Source organism: Acromyrmex echinatior, chromosome 7 (genome assembly GCF_024713525.1).
Source record: "Acromyrmex echinatior isolate Ae372 chromosome 7, ASM2471352v2, whole genome shotgun sequence".
Lineage (NCBI taxonomy): Eukaryota > Metazoa > Arthropoda > Insecta > Hymenoptera > Formicidae > Acromyrmex > Acromyrmex echinatior.
This window is the reverse complement of record NC_141858.1, coordinates 15,790,769-15,811,126: the sequence shown is the minus strand read 5'-3', so window position 1 is coordinate 15,811,126 and position 20,358 is coordinate 15,790,769. Positions and strand designations below refer to the sequence as shown.

At 36.2% G+C, this 20,358-nt stretch overlaps 1 protein-coding gene across 20 annotated transcripts in view; it reads right to left on the bottom strand.

The window, feature by feature from the left end:
* LOC105154201 (SLIT-ROBO Rho GTPase-activating protein 1) overlaps nt 1–20,358 on the bottom strand; it is a 69,624-nt gene that overhangs the window by 32,756 nt on the left and 16,510 nt on the right. The window contains exons 1-3 of one of the 20 annotated variants that reach the window (XM_087408023.1): nt 15,909–16,292; nt 15,347–15,460; nt 13,805–15,101 (exon numbers count right to left, since the gene is read on the bottom strand). The exons of 1 other annotated variant lie outside the window; for it this stretch is intronic. In XM_087408023.1, the coding sequence (XP_087264149.1) occupies nt 13,805–13,880 (76 nt within the window). In that variant the 5' untranslated portion in view covers nt 13,881–15,101; nt 15,347–15,460; nt 15,909–16,292. Of the gene's footprint in view, nt 1–1,877; nt 5,680–10,750; nt 11,015–13,804; nt 16,293–20,358 lie in introns of those variants that run through there. 18 more of the 20 variants (XM_087408022.1, XM_087408013.1, XM_087408017.1 and 15 more) reach the window with 18 other exon arrangements.

The following is a 20,358-nucleotide window of genomic DNA, read 5'->3' as shown; positions in this document are numbered from 1 at the left end:
TTGGTCTTGGTAAAATTCGTCTTAGCGCCGAGAGACACTACCGTGTCTGATAATTTGAAAATACATTCAAAAAATAAAAAATGGATTCGAAATAATGCATTCAATATGATGGAAAGAATTAAAAAAAAATAATTTGATTATCATAGAATTTAATTTGTAGAATTTTTAATTACAAAGCACAACATTAAATTTCGCTTTATTTGAAACTCATCAAAGCTACTGATTTCCAAACTGACTTTCAAACTCTGATTATCGCTTGTGACACTTGATTCTTTTTCCTGGAGTATTCTTTTGAAATTCGATGTTTTTAGATTCAGCGAGCAATTCAAATTCAACAAGGATTTCCTAAAATCAAGTTTTGCAACCAATTTTTTTTTAAATTTGAATTTTAAAGGCTGGAATCAAATTTAGTGACCCCATAAACTCTCTCTTAAAAAACAAAATATTGTATAAGTTACTTTAAAAAGCTCCGAAAGTTCTTTAAGAAGAGTTAACGATCTATAATATTTGTCCCTCAGTGCTGCACAATTTAAATCAGTAAATGAACTTTTATTCTAATGTTCCACATTCATACGTTATCACTAACATTTATACATTCCATTATGTTCCGTTTTATGCCAATCAAAATTTCCACTTTCCTGCCGCTCACTCAAAAAGTTAACAATCAAATAAAAATGGAAAAATTTCCAAGAGATCCGAATTCAATGGCGTTTTTACATACGCTTATACATACGCTTTGTTTGATATATAGGCGAACGTAGCTCACGATATACTATTCAGATCTCATGATAAGAGCGTGGAGAAGATTCGTATACATTCAAGATAATAATTTTTTCGCAATTTCATGCATTTTACGCATGAAATTGCACACGTGATAAGTGAGAGGGCGAATGTTCAATAGCACCGTCAAGATTAACGCCAGGTATGTGTATGCATAACAGAATCTCTCGCGATGACACGTCGCAAGCCGCGAGTCACGATTTAATTATTGCCTCATTGCGTCGCGCGAGAATCTGTTATGGAGCAGTGCATACGGTATATATACACATGTGAGAAAACATAACTGTATATCGGACAGCTGGATGCAATCCTGTCTAGTCGTAACAATGTTACGGCTATCGAGCGGATCTCCTCGCAATGCATCACGAAAATAAGTGATTTGCGCCGTTGCTTATCGGAACTAGTCTAATAATTCTTATTTTTCAATATTGCTTTACTATTGAGTTTACTATATTGAATTATAATATCGATGTTTTTCACTATGCAATAAAAATATATATTTCTCTCAATTTAATGTATGTATTATTAAATAAACTATTTTATAGTTACAGTGATTGCGATCAGCAAAATGTTTATTAAATTTAATTTTTTTTTTCGATGAAACGAAAGTGGCTTAAGTTGATCATGTGAAATAATATTACGAGAGATACAAAATTTAAGAAATTTGATTCTGACTTTATTTTTTATAATAATATTTTGTTGCTTGACACAACTTCATGAGTCTGCATGAAACCATAGTTTCATCAATGTCACAAAAATCAAACTAAAGAACGAGTAACGTCAAAAAAATGCATATTTCAGCCAGCACAAATTCAATACAAAAAAAACTTATTAAAGACTCTGAAAATATTACAAATAAATATTGCAAACAAAATATTAATACATAAAAATCTTATCTTCTAACTCTTCGCACGTTTCTCTTGATTCTGCCTCGCCCAATACCGCCCAATATCGCCCAATATCGCCCAATATTGCAGAAGAGCTCTTATCAATCACCAGCGATTCCCTCACTTTTTTTGTGAGCCACCCCGTATACTCTCGCAGGACGAGATTACCCCTTTCATCTTTCTTACCGCCTACACGCTCACTGAATTTACCTTTTGTCCAGGCCTCCCACTCGTGGCGTCCGGCAAGTTTGAACATTTCTTCTCTTCACGTTATTTATTATCGAGTAAGAGCCTCGGTTAGTCTGTTGTTACCGTCGTAGTTTCTCGTTCACCCTCGTACACGTTCACTACTCGTACACGTCACGACGACGACGACGTCGACGACGACGGGACTCTTCGTGCGACTGTCTCTCGCATGTGCACATGCAACAACGAGCACGCTAAGCACGAACATGCACACAAACATCACACACGTATATACCCTGTGTAATCCCCGTGATGTTTCCTCGTGACCGCCCGGTATATATATTACAGTATATGTGTATCACGCGAGCCTTTTCTCCAGAATGTACCGCGGCTTTCTAAATGAGCGACGGAGATAGATTAGATCTCATCTGGAGAATACTCCAAGATGAATCTTATTCTTACGATTTAGTACTATTCACATACTTGTGCTTATACTTGTATTTGCGAATGATACGGGATAGACGAAGAGCGTGAATAGTTATTTATCAAATATATTACGTCTATAAAAACGTTGGCTTTCAACGTGGCGGAGACTGGTGACGTCATACTGACTAGAATGCGATATTTGAGATTTTCACTTGATTCTTTATCGTTTACACTTTTGAATCGCGATTCAATTCGTGGAATGCCTATTAGAAATTAATTCACTTCTTTACAATGTTAATAAGCAAATTGGGGGGGATATCGCACGTGGTAACAAAAGTTCCTTCTCGAAATCATTTTGCAATATCTAATTATGGGTGAATAATATTATGATTATATAACATTACATAATTTTGAACTTATGCATTCAAATTAAGAATTAGAAATGTATGAAAACATCGATACTTGATGATCTCTTTTACTTTATGCTTATATTTTTATTATAGGGCCATGCCCTTCCCCCACCCTCTTGGAATTTCTTTTTTTAAAAATATTTTGTAGTAAAATGTTAGATATATTTTTAATATTTCTAAAATGTTCAATCACAATTTTGACATTCTAAAAATATTTTTTAATTTAAAAAATTCCCAAATTTTTACAGCTTAAGGCTTACTCTAGTAGATACCGCGTTATGGAAAGAAGTTACTACTTGCAAGATACTACTTAAAATATTACTGTATCTGTCAATAAATGTTCCTTTTGCTGAACAAAGTTTTTCAGTCCTTTGGATTTGAAAATCTGATTGAAGAAAGACTTCACAATATATATACATATATAATAGTAATTCAGATTGAATTATTCAAGCATTAAGGTCTCTCTCTCTCTCTCTCTCTCTCTCTCTCTCTCTCTCTCTCTCTCTCTGACCATTATGGCCATTACTTCTATTTGTTATGGTTGAGTTTTCAAATGTACGGTCCAGTAAGATTTCTACCCCGATCCGTTTGTTCAACAAGAGTGCAGGCGATAAAACGATCGCGACAATATCGAGTAGAAGGCCCGAGCGAGAAAGTTCGCCATTTATCGTTTATGTCCAGTGAAAGAACTCTGTTGATACAACGCGCTATAGTTCCGCTTAAGTGATTGTTATCGAAGTTTAACACACGTCGTCCGTATATCTGGCTCCGGAGAAGCCAGGCACGTCGTGCAAAGCCTCGATAATGTCGGACAACTATTTTTATCATTACGCTCCTTCGCTTCGCACACACCTAATCGACCCCGTATGATCAGTTAGATCACTCCAGTTACGTGATTGAATATTTATGAGAGCGCGCGGCGACACGATTGCCCGGTGAATTGATAATTCAAAGACGCGTGTGAATTTACAGCGGTCGATCATGGATCCTGAATATTATCGCCTGAATATTATAGCCTATTATCGACTAAAATGAATTCAATAGCTGATGACGATCGTAAAATCATTTGAGATATCGATCGCGAAGATGACAAAAAATCGAAAGATTAAAAGTGAATTTCATATGAATTTCGCAAAATTGTTGCTTAATTTCTCTGATGCAAAACAACGTTATCCAATTGAATGAGATTTACGTAATACATTTAAAGAAATAAAAGATGTAAAACATTTGACGAAAGATCAAAATGTGTGCTGAATAAATTCACTTTCAAACTAATCGGCATTTAACAAACAATTATTTTATCTTTCCATATAATTTTTCGAACAGCTGTAGCATAAAGAAAAAAGTACGGAATTGATTTAAACGAAATTAAAAGTTTAAAGAAACCGTAATATATATATATAGAGTTGGAAAAACTTTAATACATTTTTCACATGTCCCGAACAATTTATCCAAACACAAATTGTGTCAATTAAACATAAGATAATTACATTAGAAATAGTGCTTAAAAAAAATTAACATCAAAAACGTAACATTGACACTAATAGCGCGTTAACTTATGAACTTATGAGATGCTTGAGCCCTGAAAGGGCTTGAATATCAATTTAACACCAAATCTTTAAATAATATTATCACATTATGTTAAATTAATACTCGAATATTGTGTTGACAGATTCACACAAACGACAGATTTAACAAGAACGTGAGTGGATTGTTTCAAGAAATATATAAATATATAATGTTTTTTGCCATGTGAATTATCATGTACAATATAATAGTTGTCGAGCTGGGAATCGTTCGATCGCGCGAGCGAAGGCAGGAAGAGGGAATAATTTCGCATTCCGACGGGAAGGGCGACACGCCTTCTTTCCATTATTTGATTACATCGCGTATCGCGTACTCGACATCCGTTAATTACTTTCAATGCTAAAAATTAAAACCGGACGATCCGTCGATACCCAATATCAATCGGACTGTATCTTTCTTGCTTGATCAATTCTCTTCACTGATTTGTTTCGCCTCACTTATCGTACAGCGTATTAAAAAAATAAAATTTGTATGATTTTAATAACGGAAAAATCATTCAGGTTAGGAGAATATATTCAAAGTAAGGTCAACGAAAACAACACGTGACAGTAAAATCGTTCAGCCTCGTGTCTCTCAGTAGACATCTTCATCTTTCCAGAGAGAATATGGTAATTAATCAGATAGCAGAGCCGTATAAAATCATATATTCATGAGCAATTATCATTGAAATATTATTTCACGTTCACCAGATACGGTGATCGAGTCCAAACGATTTTTCCACGTTGATCACAGGCCATGATCTCTCGGTTCCGCAACTATTATTCGAAAACGATTTCCACAAGATAAAAAAAGACTAAAATGTTCTTCAGATTACGTCTGTTCGCAAAGATCGGTCATATCGCAATTGATTTCTTAACAGCGGCCGCAGGTGTTAAAGCCGCGTCGATTACGCGAAATGATCGGTATGAAACGATTACCGTTACTAACGTTGTAAAAATTAATTTTCTGCGTATTTAATTAATTCTCTCTATGTATTTAATTTGAACAAAAATTTGGTAAATGTACAAAAAATTAAAATAACTAAATCTAATAATTTTTCACATTATTTAAAGACTCCAACTTTTTGCTCGATTATCAGACTTTGGAGAATTCATTTTTCCTCTACTACGTCTATATATTTCATCTTACATATGATATTTTACTGTTCTCCAAATTAACTTTCACGAACAACTCCCTCGAATCTTGATTAATTGATTAAATTAATTTTGCCAAATGCACACGCACTTATCGTTTCCAAGACAATATAGATTCATCGAATTGTAGTAAACGGCACGGAAATCACCGTTTTGTAATTTCGACGAGAACGAGATTTTGCGCGCGAATGATGCAGCCTGAGCTCGGGACTCGACCGCATAAACTGGCCTATAAGGACAGGCAGTGACTGCTTTGACCGTCGTTAAATTAACCACAATTACCACCGTTCCCGGGGCCCACACACGCTCTCTCTCTCTCTCTCTCTCTCCCTCCCCCCTCTCTCTCTCTCTCTATCTCTCCCTGTATCTCTTTCACGCACGCACGCCTCGAGAAGTGTGCAGTTGGGCAGGCGCGAGCGGAAAACAGGCATGGCGAGACGTCTCAAAGGGCCCTGCCCTTGACATTGCCTCGTTAACTTGAGTCGAGAGTTGATTTTCAAGATTAAAGAAACAAAATTAAAAGTACATTTAGAAGATAATCCCGAATGTTATCTTTTTCTAGGGAAGGCAACATGTCAATAACTTACATTTTGTTTTAAGAAAGAATGGAATATAGTTACCAAACGTTCCTGTATAATTCACCATAATAACGAGTAATCAATAAGGCTGAGGCTGAGGTGCATAATCGGCGCAGCGATGCGAAACAACAGAAACTTCGATAATAATAATAATAATGATAACGTTGTCATTGAATAGAAATATGGCATGGACTTTACAGAATAAAGCTACACGTTAAAGCACTTGCGATCCTGAGAATAAAATTGTCAGATATAATGACTTTAATTGCCTTCGCTTTACACCGATTAACACGCGTCGTGAGGCGCAAATGACTTTCGAGGAGAGCAAAATATAAAATTGCGAAATTTTCATTTCGCATGCAATTTTATCTCTTATCAGCCTAGATTAACAATCTCTCCCACAACGCATCATAATAATAATCGAGAAATCCGACGAAAGCGAAATAGAGAAATAATAATTACTAATGACGAAGCCGATCCGATGGAATATGCATCCATTCATGCTGAAAATATCATTAAAATAATACGGACGGGTACTTATGAATCGACTGTCTACTACATCGAAAATTGAATTTTCTTGGAAAAGTGATTATAATGGCAGTAAATAAAATTGATGAGTAAATAAAAGGCTCAAACAAGGATTGAACATTATATGAACTACAAAAATTAGATTTAAACTGTGCTGAATAATTAAATTCATACGGCGTACATTCCACGTCATTGTACGTATTCATGACCGTGATAAATTCCGAATACGAATGAAGTGGCGCCTAAGCGCGTAATATATCTCAGACTTCCTGCTCCTTTCTCGTTGTTACGTACGTTAATGATTAGCACATAATGTTAACTCGAAGATCCATCGGTTACTAAACTTCCCATACTTAATTAAATAAGACTCCTAATAATTTGCACAAATCAAAGTAGCAGACTCTTGTTTACATCGAATTAAATCAATTTATAACGTGGTTTACCTACGATTGTAAAATCAAACATCTTTTTATAAACAGAGATTATTAAATTATAATCTAAAAGATTCTAAATTAAAGATCGAGAGAACTTCGATGGATCATTGTTTTACCAATTTATTTACGATTTACGAAACATCGACGTACCACTATACACTATCATATTAATATCATACATATACGTACATATGAAATTTTCGACAAGCATTCTATTCTCTTATACTAGAGCTTCTATTCTCTTATACTATTCTGGTTCATTTTAAAAAATACAGTATTATTTTTTTCAGATAATCTCTAATTCAAACTAAATTTGTATTGTGTAATGTATAAAACTTTGGTAAAAATTTCGATCAAGAGACTCCGCTCCAATGACTCGCGAAGTTGCGACTTTCCATGCAAAGTGAGGTCCAACTCACCCCCTCCCCCCTCTACTTAAAGGCGTTCGATTTTCCACGCGAAACGAGTCTACTCCTCCCCCTCCCTCTCCCCGTCTAAGGGTGTTCAACTTTCCCATTTTGCATAGAAAGTCCTACTCCCCTGGTCAGTCCATCTCATATTCCCCCCCCCCCTCTCTCCTCTAAAGACCTAGAGACTTTTCATGTAAAGCGAGAAAATGATACCTTTGATTATTGATAATTTTTGAACGAATATCGAGCGGTGACTGAAACCAGTCAGAGATCACTCAGTATCATGATCTTAATAACTTAAGTCAAGGTCCCCAAAGCAGGATTCCCTGATCAAAACTTTTACTAAACTTTTATATAAAGTAAATATTACGAATCAACGTTAAAAGCTGATAACAAAGTTGTAATTTTCCAACTTTCTTTGTTAACAAACAATCAAACGGTTCTTTTTTAGTCAACCGTGTTATTGTACTTCAATTGTAGAAAAGAATTTTTTAATTTATCTGTATAAAGACAATTAGAAAAAATAATGTTGAAAAATAATCGCATTCAGTCGGTAAAACAGACTTTAGAATTTTTTTAAGCTTTCCTGTATGTAAACTCTGAAATTCAATATGTTGTTAAAAACTTGTTTTCTATCGCTCGCTGATTCTATATTTTATTCATTCATCACAAACGTTAGCTATGAATAATTCACAATATGTCGTATGTATAGCGTTACACACTTGTTACATACTTAACATATCTCCCGTCCATACATATTCCGTAGTAAAAATCCTTCTAAATTAACGTTTTAAGAAATTTAAGTTTTATTTTCTCAATTATGTTTTCTGCGAATTTTTATCTTTGTCCATCTATTTTTGTGAGCCACAACATTGGAAAGGCCTATGAAGCAACTTTCGTAATGCACTTTACGATGCATGTTTCCGGTACAGTCTACGCGTTCTTTCAAAAAAAAAAGGCTTACGAGTTCAGCTTTTTTGAAATATTGAAGAAGACAGCACAAGTGCAAATCTTGTCAGAGGTAATCGTCAATCGTTTTCTTTTTTTAAATATCAAACCAGTATTTTCATACAAGAATAGTTAAAAATATTTTTGCTATAAAACTAAATTTGTATCTTTATATTTATTCAAAACAGATAAGTCATAAATGTGGATGAATCCCCCCCCCCCTCCCCTCCCCTCCTCTTTCTCTCTCTTGTGATCTATAAAAACTTAGGACACTCGCACAGAATGCTAGAGAATCCAAGTTTGATTCCCGGGCGAATATTTTTTACAATAAATAAATTTCTTTAGTGATTTCCAGCATATTAAGATTTCTTAAATAGATACCTATTGAGCATCAACATTTAATTCTGATATTATTTTAGTAATTTAGCTAGCTAGTTTTTAAGTCCAATAAAATTTCGGCGCACAGTTCAAAATAATAACGAATATACATGTAAGTATATGATGTATAATATATACAAATTCATATTGAATTATTTAATTAAAAATCCGACTTCGATCGTTATGAGCCTTTAATTCCTACTCCCTTTTGGTTGATTTTTAATTAGATAAGATCGTTCTTTGACTCATACATTTATGACGATATCTCCCCGTCTCTCCCCCTTCTCTCTTCCCCCACTCTCTCAGCAAAATTGGAAATTAATTAGCGAAATAACTTCTCTCGCTCTAAAACTGAAATTCTTCCAATCGGCGCCGCATTTAAGCGGTTGAGCCAAATGCGTAATTCTGCTGTGCGCGACCAAAGATCGCAAACGAATTCGATTTGTCGCGCCGCCAATGTCGCTTTTATACTCGGCACAATTGCACACGAAGCAATTAGTGGGAATGCTCGGGGAAAAAAGGTTATGTGTGTGCCCGCGAGAAATAGTCGACTGACGAATAGCGTCGAACTCTGCAACATAAAATTCTACGGCGCAAAATCTTCCATTTTTGGCATCGTGCACAAGCTCCTTAAAATATGTCCCATGATTGACATAAATAATTCTCAATAACGCGCTTTAAAAATCGGGGACTGGATAAGTTTTCCATTTTTATTATATTTTACTATATTTTACTACATTTTACATATACATTAGACTAAATCTGTCTCATTCTCTCTTTTTTAAAGTTTATTATATTATTAGGTGTTGGAATTAATTCGTAGCGTTTTACAAGTGATGGGAAGTACTTTCATTAATGTATTTTTTAATGCTCATGTGAAATAAATAACATTCTTTCATTAAAAAACGCTACGAATTAATTCCAACACCTAATATATTTAACATTCAGCAATTAAAAGATATCTATTAAGAAATTGATTAATGATGTCTAACTAAGAAAAGCATAAAAAAATATAAAAAAAAAACAATTAAACCTACTTACACAACACAACAAGTAAAACGGATTATTTGCACAAGTGTTCGTGAGAAAAAGAGAAACATCGACCAAGTAGTAATTGCTTTTATTCGGCTATATTGAAAGAAAGTGAAGATTAAATTTTAACTCTTGAAAATTGGGAAAACGATGGACGATCACGTTGATTACGGATGAGATCTTGGCTTTTGTGTTGACGCATCCTGAACTATTTTTGTTAACAACCTTCGCGCTCGGGCCAATCGGATATCAACACTGAGAATTACCACAAATGTACATACGGGGTGTCTCAAAGTTATCATTTCTTTTAAGTTAATCGTGCGTCTCTAGACAGAGGGGGAGGTGGGGTGGAACTCGCTTTGCGTAGAAAATCCAACGTCCCTTAGAGGAGAGAATAGTTCTTAATATTGTATATAGCAGAAATAAGACATTATTTCTTAAACTTATTTGGTTAATAATTTTTGTGTCTCTTTTTGTGTTATGAGAGATTTTGTGTTGTAGCGTGAATAATGTAGACGGATGGATTGTTAATGAACATTTTATTATTTAATAAATGACAACGGTGACGTGTGTCTCTGCTACACTTATCACAGAACAAGCACGAAAACTCTATCGAAAACTCGCTCGTGATTGGTTGGGATATAAAGTGCGTTCATACGTAACAAACTTTTTAACGAATAACAAGCGACAGCTAAAATCTTTGGGAGGTCATTCAGGGTCATGATCGTTACAACATATATCAAGATTAAAGTCATCGGAGTAGTCTCCCCTGATTGGCATATTTATCTTCTATTCAAATATTCTAGAAACACTACAAACTATATTCTTAGCGTCTCCTTTATCTTTTTTAAAAAAGTAACAACATGAGAGTTAAATTTACATCATGACAGTGTTAATATTAATACCAACACGGTGAAAATTATAAACAATCGTATATAGTATTAAATCCACATCAATATATTTTTTAAGAGTATAGAAATGTTTTGAAAGACACAAAAATTAGCGCAGAAACTAATTGTTAACTTTAACGTACCTACTTTCTTGCTGTACGTGACGCTACTGGATATGAAATCGAATGAGAAGTTTGACGGCAGAGTTAGATGAGCAAATTTCACATTGCATCACTACGCGTTCGCGTCAGTCTATTTATATATCGCGCGAACAGGTACATACACGTAGGCCGACACACATCAACGATTTGCCCGATAGCAAACATCGGGCATCGGCATCGGCATCGGCATCGTACATCGTACATCGTACATCGGCGAATGCACCTGGCGCCGCGGCGCGACGTTATGGTAATGCACGCATGCAGATATTTCTCGTAGCAAATTGCACGGACTCTCTCCCTCCCCCCTCCCGCAAACCTGTTCAAATTATTTCTCTCGCATGTCGATCAAGTATTTTTTCATATCTTATTAATTAATTCAAATTCATTTAATTTCATGCATTTAAGTAAATCTAATATGAATACAAAAATTTTATTATGCTCTTGTTTACTTATTGTTTTATTATTCGATGAAAATTTTAAAGGTTCCAAAATATATAAAATATAAATTGGCTTATCGTAATCATGCACTGATTCGAATATTTGAAAGATAATGCAAAAGATTGTCGCAAAGATATAAGATAACCGTTTATTTTTATCTCTTTCGAGTCAAGGACACATTATCTATATACACAAAAAATTTTTACAATAAGAACAAAAAGGGAAATACGAGGGAAATCAAATTAAGAATTATATTATTTAATTTAATTGATAATTTATAAATCCATTTTCATTTTTTAAAGATGTTTTAAAATTCATTTAGGAAAGAGATTTATAATTTTGTATCAAAAAGTCACGGTGACTCTTGCAGTTGATAAAGTAGTGTAATAATTTTTTGTGCTTCTTCCGTCTTTCCTGAAAATTAAGAGCTAGAAGCGCCAGTAATAATCCTTTATACAAGCGTATGTATAGTTGATGCATGTGTCGCATCGTTGCACACGGTTATGGAGGAAACGCGACGCAACCCGCACGCACGCACTCCTCCTCGTCGACGTGTCAATTTAACGGCTTCCTGTTTTGGCGTCGAGTTTCGTCGTGCACGCACGTTTATCGACCGAAATGTTCCGCGTCCCTTTTGTATCGTATGCGTGCACTGTTAAAAAACGTTGCAGCAGTAAATAGTAAAAGAATAGTAAACAATACAGCGGCTAGATACGAGCGGCTAAACACAAACGTGCGGCACTGCTTTTTTTAATATGTATAACAGTTTTTAAGCGTGAAAAAGCAGCATTACCAATTTGTATACCGATACGACTTTTGTCTAATTCTGTAACACGCATTTGTTCATATACAATCAAGTTTCTATTAAGAGCTCAAGCTAAATATATCGCTTATTTGCAATGGCATAATTAAAAAATTAAATTAGTCAAAAAATAAGTTTGAATATCTTTGAATTATAAAAATTTTGTAATATTCTTTTTTCAATAATATTTTATATTTCCTTTTTTATGTTTTCGTTTCCCCATTTTTTTTTTGCAAGAAACTAAAGTGATAATTTTTAAATTGTATCGTTAATTATATCGAAAATTAGCGATATATACATACATCGGCAGTTTTATTAAGAAAATCGCGACTCTAAATTTACTGTAAAATCGATTGTAAAATTACATACGGCATCGGAATAAACTCAAATAATATTAGAACCATGCTTTTGCGATGTATAAAATTTAAAAATAAAGAATTCTATCCTTGACGTGCTTTAAAATTCTTCATTAAAAGAATTAAAGCATTTTGATATTGCTTCTTCGCGCACAGTTATATCTGTAATTATCGGTATATTTGAGTGTATTAAATATCGCCGATGCTGAAAGTAAGGATGTTAATTGAACGCGAAACGAAAAGCTTCAAAGCGTCTTATCGAGAAACTCTTATGATTCGTCTGCATTTTAATTTGCATCGAGTGTAGTCGTCCTCTCCGTCCTGTCTCCGTCTAAATCTTCGCGTTGACTTTTGTCAACAACAAATATGAGTCTATTGGCGTTTACCGATTACTAACCGGTAATTATCGGTGAAATTAGCTATCGGTGACTGGTCATTGTGAAACTCTTTTTATCGCGGGGTTCTACGTCGTACCGACGTTCTCTGTACTCAAGCATATTTTTCCCCCTTTTTTTCCGCTTTGCTAGCTACTGACCACGGTAGTTATCTCGTGCGCGAGTTATCTTTTAACTTACAATGTTTTTCTATGCGTCATACGCGTCACACTCCCTCGTGTATTCCACTCGCTGTCAGAAATTCTAAAGCTATAACGAATGCCCGCACCCCCATTCTGCAATTCCTTAAATTTATGTGTATAAGGCTCTGACGCGTTCTGATAATTCTTTATAAAAAGATTTGCAATAAAAAGTTTAATTTCTAGTGCAAAATTCCTTCTTATAAAATACAATTCGTTTTTTATATTATAATTTCAAATGTGAAAAGAAAGCTCGAATTAAATAACTGAGGGAAATACAATATAATGGTTTAACAAAAAAAAAATTAAAAACACTTAAAAATAACAATAAATATCATTAGGCAACAAATGAGTAAAGAATCAAATAATAAGAAAGCTTCAGTTGGGATCTTGATGCTTAAATAATATTTCGCGCGATGTGAATTTAAATCCAATTCTGTAAATTGCACGTTGACATGATTGAAACGCAATCCTAAACTGGGATAGTAAAATATCATGAATTAATTATCAGATATTAATAAACATCTTATAAAATTGTAATACACTTGAATAATGTAGATATATAAAAAAATATAAAATGTAAATACGCAATATTTGACACATATAATGCATTTATGACCACATACTAATTATTTTATTATGTTAATATATTCAAATATTAAATATTTTATTAAACAGCTATAAAAATGTTATAAAAATTATATATAAAATTTTGATTGATCACTTGTAGTTAATATATTAATCTTTTCTTCAAAACTTATTTGTATAAGTCGTATTTTCTGATTTCTATTGTAACCTCTAGACTTTTAGAATTGAATGTAATTTATAAGACTTATTTATATTAAGAGATTTTCGTTTTATGATACCTGGGAAAACATCTTTGGTGTCGGGAGTGTAGGGATGAATCCAACCGTTCCTTTGCTGGATGATGCATTGAAACATGATGTCGTAAATTTCGCAGACTTCTGTCCGTGAGAAAAAAATCGATTTTCCAGAGTGCGTCGACTCTCTTCCGAAGATAGGACAGTCTCTTCTTGTCACGCTAGACGAAGCGCACTTAATCTAGATTACGCATCTACGAGATTTTTATCGTGAATCGTGGTGGCACATAAATGCACGGCCAATCGAAGGCAAATCTCGCATTTTAATTTCGAATAATGTAGATTTCGATGGATAGTCGTCGCTCTCTCATGGATTCTGCTGTAGAAGTCGCCATGTCATTCAAAGGATCGTAATTCAATTTCCCGCGACAAGAAGTACTCTCTTTTATTTCGATTCGTTTCCGGATTTACGTACTAAGGAAAGAAACAGGTGACCTCTTCGTTGTTCAGTCAAGATAAGTCAAGTTTTATATCGCCATCGATGTCCGATATCCGGTGACGTATTACGCCACGTTCCGGAAAAGGGCAGTCAATTAAGCGCGAATCTCGTGCGTAAGTCGTAGAGCTCTATAAACACAGCTCCAAGTCGTTGAACCGTATGACGCCGTTCTATCGAAGGCCACCTTCATCGCTGTCATTCTCACGACGATCCTGCCTGCACGATCCCGCGAATCTCGATGATCCAAACTCATCTTCCTCGTTTCCACTTTTTATTGTCCCTCGCGCACTTTGAGTGAATCCACCACTTTGATTTCACCCCAGGAAAGATTACCTTCGTGAACTTTTCCTAAAATCGATATATTTCTTTCATATTTCTTCCGCTTGTCCTTCCTATTCTTAATTTCTCTCTGTAGATTAATCCCACAAGCTGATGACCTTTTCCTTTCCTTTTATAAATCAATCTCTCTCCTTCACCTCGTATTTCTGTAATTGATTTAGATATCTTCGTAATTATCAATTTTATTTTGTTCTTTAATGAATATTTTATTCTCTTTTCTTTTATAGCTGTGGCAATCCTTCGCTTATGAAAATTGAACTAATTAGTGACAAAATGGCATGTCTAGTTACATAATTTAATATAATGCTTTCGTTATAAATGTTGCTAGACATTTATATTTGTCTTTACACAACACTTATTTTATACGTTTTTATTCCGAGTAGATAAATATTATTTGTGTATATGGAACTAATTTCGTTTTGCCTTCACTTCTCGGGAGAAAATCATTCGTGAACGGAGAACGCACCACGGTTCCTGTCTATTCTTCTCCGTGCGAGAATATTGCTGTTATAATTTTGTTATAGCAAAAACGACGCCAGGCGCAGTTCCTCTCGCTTTGTTACGACAGGCGAAGGACATCACCTGTGAGCGCAGCCCACAGAGAGATGCGCTAGGACGACGTCCTTGGGAAACGCACTTGCCATCACGGTCCCTCTTTCTTTCCCTCTCGCCAGAGGGAAAGGCGAGAGAGAGAGAGAGAGAGAGAGAGAGAGAGAGAGAGAGAGAGAGAGGAACGAGGGCGTACTCACAATACTCACAATTTCCCACGCTGTCACGTCGAGGTGGCAAACACCGACAAAGCGCGCACACACACACTCGCACCACAGAAGAGATCAATCGGATAATTCTGGACGCGAAACGTCCTATGGAAATGTCGCTGCGTCAGAAATTTACACACCGACGACGCACGACCACTACGTCCAGAATATCGAATTGTCCCGTGCTCACGTCTCACGACGCGGAGAGAGAGAGTTGCGACCAAGACAGAGTTTTTCTGAGCTCTTCCAGAGCTCGCCGTGGATCGGAAACGAAGGCGCTAACAATGGTATCCGTGATCTCGCGTACCGAGCGCATCTCACGCGACCAATGGCGAGAAAATCCCTAAGAGAGATAGAGGGAGAAGAATTCCTTCTCTTTTCTCCCCCCCCCCTTCTCTCTCTCTTTCACTATATATATGTATATATATATATATGTGTGTATATATATATATATATATATATATATATTCCTCTTCCGATGGCGACTCTCAGCTCTCGGAAAGAAAACCGGAGCCGGCGACAGAATAAAACGGAATAGAAACGAGCGGAACACCGTTTCTCTCGGCACGGCGCTCTATCGTCGCTCTTGCGACAACGACGACGACCACGGCAACGATGACGAGGAGAGACCAGAGGAGGGTGGCTGGTCGGATGGCTGGCTGGGATCGAACTAGATGGCTCGTCGCCAGGCAACCGGATTTTCCCTCTCGGTCTCTCACACGGTTCTCTCCCCCTTCTTCCGCTCTCCTTTCTGGTCCCGGTTGGCTCGCTCGCTCGCTCGCTCGCTCGCTCGCTCACTCACTTACTCGCTCACTCGCTCACTCGCACGTTCGCTCGACCGTTCTCTCTTCTTTGCCCGCTGGTTCATCATTCCACTCCGTTCCGCTAGTTGCGAGCTCTCCTCCCGCGCAACGCTACTTGCTCGCGCCCGTTCTCTCCTTCTTACCTTCCCCCGATCCCCTCACCGAAACCCCATATACATCACCTGTGTGGTTACACACCGGTTCCTCTGCGATTCTCTCGCTCGCTCACCCCCTCCGCATACTGAAGGATGTGGCGGAGGATTCTCCTCCCTCACCATTTCTTCCTCAGATGATGTGCCGCATCGCGAACACTGCACAGATGCTACGAGAGGAATGTCCTGAACACGTCTTGTTCGACAATAGTGTTCGATTGTTTACACTTGCCACATTTCACTCTTAACTTTGTCGTAATCTGTGAAAACTTGACATTATTCGAGATTATGTGTGAAGAAATATGTTGATTCAACTTGCGATTAACGACATCTATATTGAGCTTCTTGCGCGATGAGAAGCTGAATGATTTTCCGCGACTTCCTCGAACTTTCAGTTTTGCCGGTCGCAACGCAAAATAGTATGCAGAAAATAAACAGTATGATTCCTCATTCTCAATACTCGGGCTACTCTCGGCACGATAAATATTTGTCGAGTCGTGTGATAAAGATAAGATATACGTCAGATTTGTTACGTACTTTGATTGCATTGCATATCATTGGCGACGAAGTTGCTGTTGCCGGAAATAATATTTTCGCCGAATATCCTCGCACTTGTTCGGCTCATTAATAAATCCTTACAATCGCGACAAATCGATAAACTTTGCTCCTCGTGAAACTTGAAATAATCTACAATTTTCCGTTTAATTTTCGCTCGTAAGTTCGCAACTTTTGCACAATACGCGACCTACAATTTTATTAAGTCAATTTCATTAACAATTAGTATATGTAACGACTCTATTAGAAATAATTGAAATTAATATAATTAAATAAAGGGCGCTATGTTCGCGCGCGCGCGTGCGCGTGTGTGTGTGTGTGTGTGTAGCTCCTTAATTATCAACTTTAAATTTAGACACGCGTAAGTTTTTATTCTTTCTCTCTCTCTCTCTCTCTCTCTCTATCAATAATTTCTCGATCGATCTTTTTGGAGCTAATTGCTCCTTCGAGCTATGTCTACTACTATCAGCGTACTGGCGAGGTGCCGGTCGCAGAGAAATCGTTTGCGATTCGCGCTTTTCAGCGACTGGCTGACCGGCACTTTCTACGTTCTACTTGGAAGTGCAAAAGACTCTGCCGGTTTTTAAGCGGAAAAAATGTCGAATCGAGGAAACGAAACTCGGAGAAACTTGATATGTTAATGTTCAGGTGCACGATACAGGATAGAATTTCCCCAATTGTCCGTCATCTGCAGCAAGACAGCAGAAGAAGGAATAATACTATACAAATAAAGAGAGATAGATATCGCTATTTATTGAGAGAGAGAGAGAGAGAGAGAGAGAGAGAGAGAATGGAGTAGATATTTATTACATGCTCCGGAAAGTACGCCTTAGGAACAAATAACGATTAAATGAAAGAAAGTAATTTAACCGGAACATAACAATACGAGACTGTGACGAGAAAAAAAAAAGATTTTGTTTTGAAGAATAAATCTATATTATAGAGAAAATTGTTGTTTGAGATGACAGATATGAAATTGCAAATAATATACAATAATAATAAAACACGTAAATATAAGCATTTTGGCATAAGCGCTTAATGGCAAAATTGCAGAGAAAAAAAGAGATTGTAAAGGACGGAAACGGCGATAGGTACAGGGATCAATGGGTACTACTCCACGATCTCATGTCTCTCTCTCTCTCTCTCTCTCTCTCTCTCTCTCTCTCTCTCACTCACTCACTCACTCACTCACTCACTCACTCACTCTCTCCTTTTTCTCTCTCATTCAAGCTCGCCGACGTTACGCTCCCACCGTACCCACCCTGTATCGAGTGTCCAACCCTCGAAGCGTGACCGTGACTGTGACTCTCTGGTCTGTGAAAGAGCGAAGTGCGCGTGTCCGCGTTGCATCGACGCCACCGCTGCTGTCGGTTTTTATATGCATTGCACACGTAACGCGATTCGCTGTAACGTGATGCGCGATGCATTCACCGTAACGAAATCAGAATGAATAAAGACCGCGTATAAAAATTTTCTCGCACAAACATAAAGAATTATTATCACAATTATTAATACTGACTTTTTTTCACTTGTTTGCATCGTACAGAACTTGGATTTTTAAATTCTAACGAAGGAACATTCCCCAGTGGAAATCTCATAACAATAACGTCAAACAGATTTGTTCTTTGGATGACTCCAGAAAATGAACTTCATCATTCATACATAAGCCCTACACTTAAAAAATAAGTGTTTAATTGTAAGATATTATTATAAAATGTTTTATTCCTGCCTCCGTTTTTTAAACACTTAAAGGGAATAACTTAAAAACAATTCGTCAAAGTAAGTAGAACTTATATACAGACGATTCGACACTACATACTCATCGATACTGCATACTACTTCATCAAAATCTCATTCACGAGTGCCACACATATACATAAATTTTATATATAAATGTATAACATTTTAATTAGTTATAACGTTTTAATTATAAATCTAATTCTATCTCCGTTGTTTCTTCATGCAAACTACTAATCTGTGGATTGCTATTTCATAAGATTGTACAGTTTTTATATGAAACAAAACGATGTGACAGCTCTAAAGCGCCATATTGAACTAAGAAACGGTAAAGATCTCAATTTTGAAATTTTTTTATATTCTCGGTCTAAACTCCACCTCACAGACATGTATTAATGCATATACTTTAATCCTGGAAAAGAATTTTCGAATCTGTAAAGAAGGAAAAAGTTGTTACACAAAAATTATATGGTTTAGTCGATAATACAGGCGGCTTTAGGATCTCCTAAAAATGAAACATTAAAGATGTTTTAATTTTAAACATTTTCAAAATAAAACATCAGTGTTTAAAAACAGAGAAAACATTTTAATATCTTAAAATTAAACACTTCTTTTCACAGGGTATCTTTGCGGTATAAGCGAAAAAAAATCAAGTAATGTCCAAATTTTTACTAATCATTGGCTATGTTATTTTGTCAATTCTTGCTTGTTAACAAAATTATAATTTTTCTGGTTGCATTAACTGTGAAATTTGTAACTTACACCTATGAAAATAGTGAAATCAAGATAGCAGACATACACATTTAATGATTAGGCATAAATTATATACTAAAAATGTATCGTGTCATATACTTATATTATAGATTCTCAGTGACACTCACAGCGTATATTGGAATGTAAGAAAAATTTCTGATAAAATACTATCAACTTTGTTTGTGCGAATTGCATTGTATTACAGCTATTACAATTTGTACATATAATTTATCGTCAAAACGTCTTAAAAGCGTAACAAAGATTTGTCTTTTAGAAAAATTTTAGTAAGGATGAATAAGATCAGACGAGCTAGTCTGCGATATTTAAAACATATTCTTAACAATGTATCGTTGTATAAACATACACATGTTACACTCATATTGAGTTTATTCTGAAGAATTTCTTATTTCTGATCAATATCCTTCCATTCTACTCAATATGCTTTTCAACGCGAGATTACTCCAACCTTGGCAACCTTGAACGCGATTGCGAGATAAAGGCGGAACAATGATCTAAAATTACGGTTCGCGGTGTCGGTTGCGCGAGACGTTATTTCAGGGCATGATTAAATCTCCATTAGAGACGCAAACGTTCGAGATTCAATAGGCGTCGTTCTCGCGGCTGTAAACTTCTCCATACGACCTTTGTTACCCCCACGACGTCGCAGCCTACCCACGTAAAAGACCGTGAGGCGCCAACCGGCTATTTCCGGCACAGATTTCCGGACTGATTTTAGTTTTCGTGTACGCCCACGATGTATATGATCAGAAACGGAAACGGCATGCTTAACTCTCTTTCCACACACACACACACACTAGTGTGTGTTCTTCACTATTGCAGTCAGCCTTACTGATTATCCGCGTTCACGTGACTTCACATCATCTCTCAGTCTACTCCTCCTGGGAATATCGCATGACAAAATTTCGCTGATTCTAGTCAAGCTCTCGGCACTTCTCAAAATATCGCAATGTCCATAATCATCCACGACAAACATCATGATATT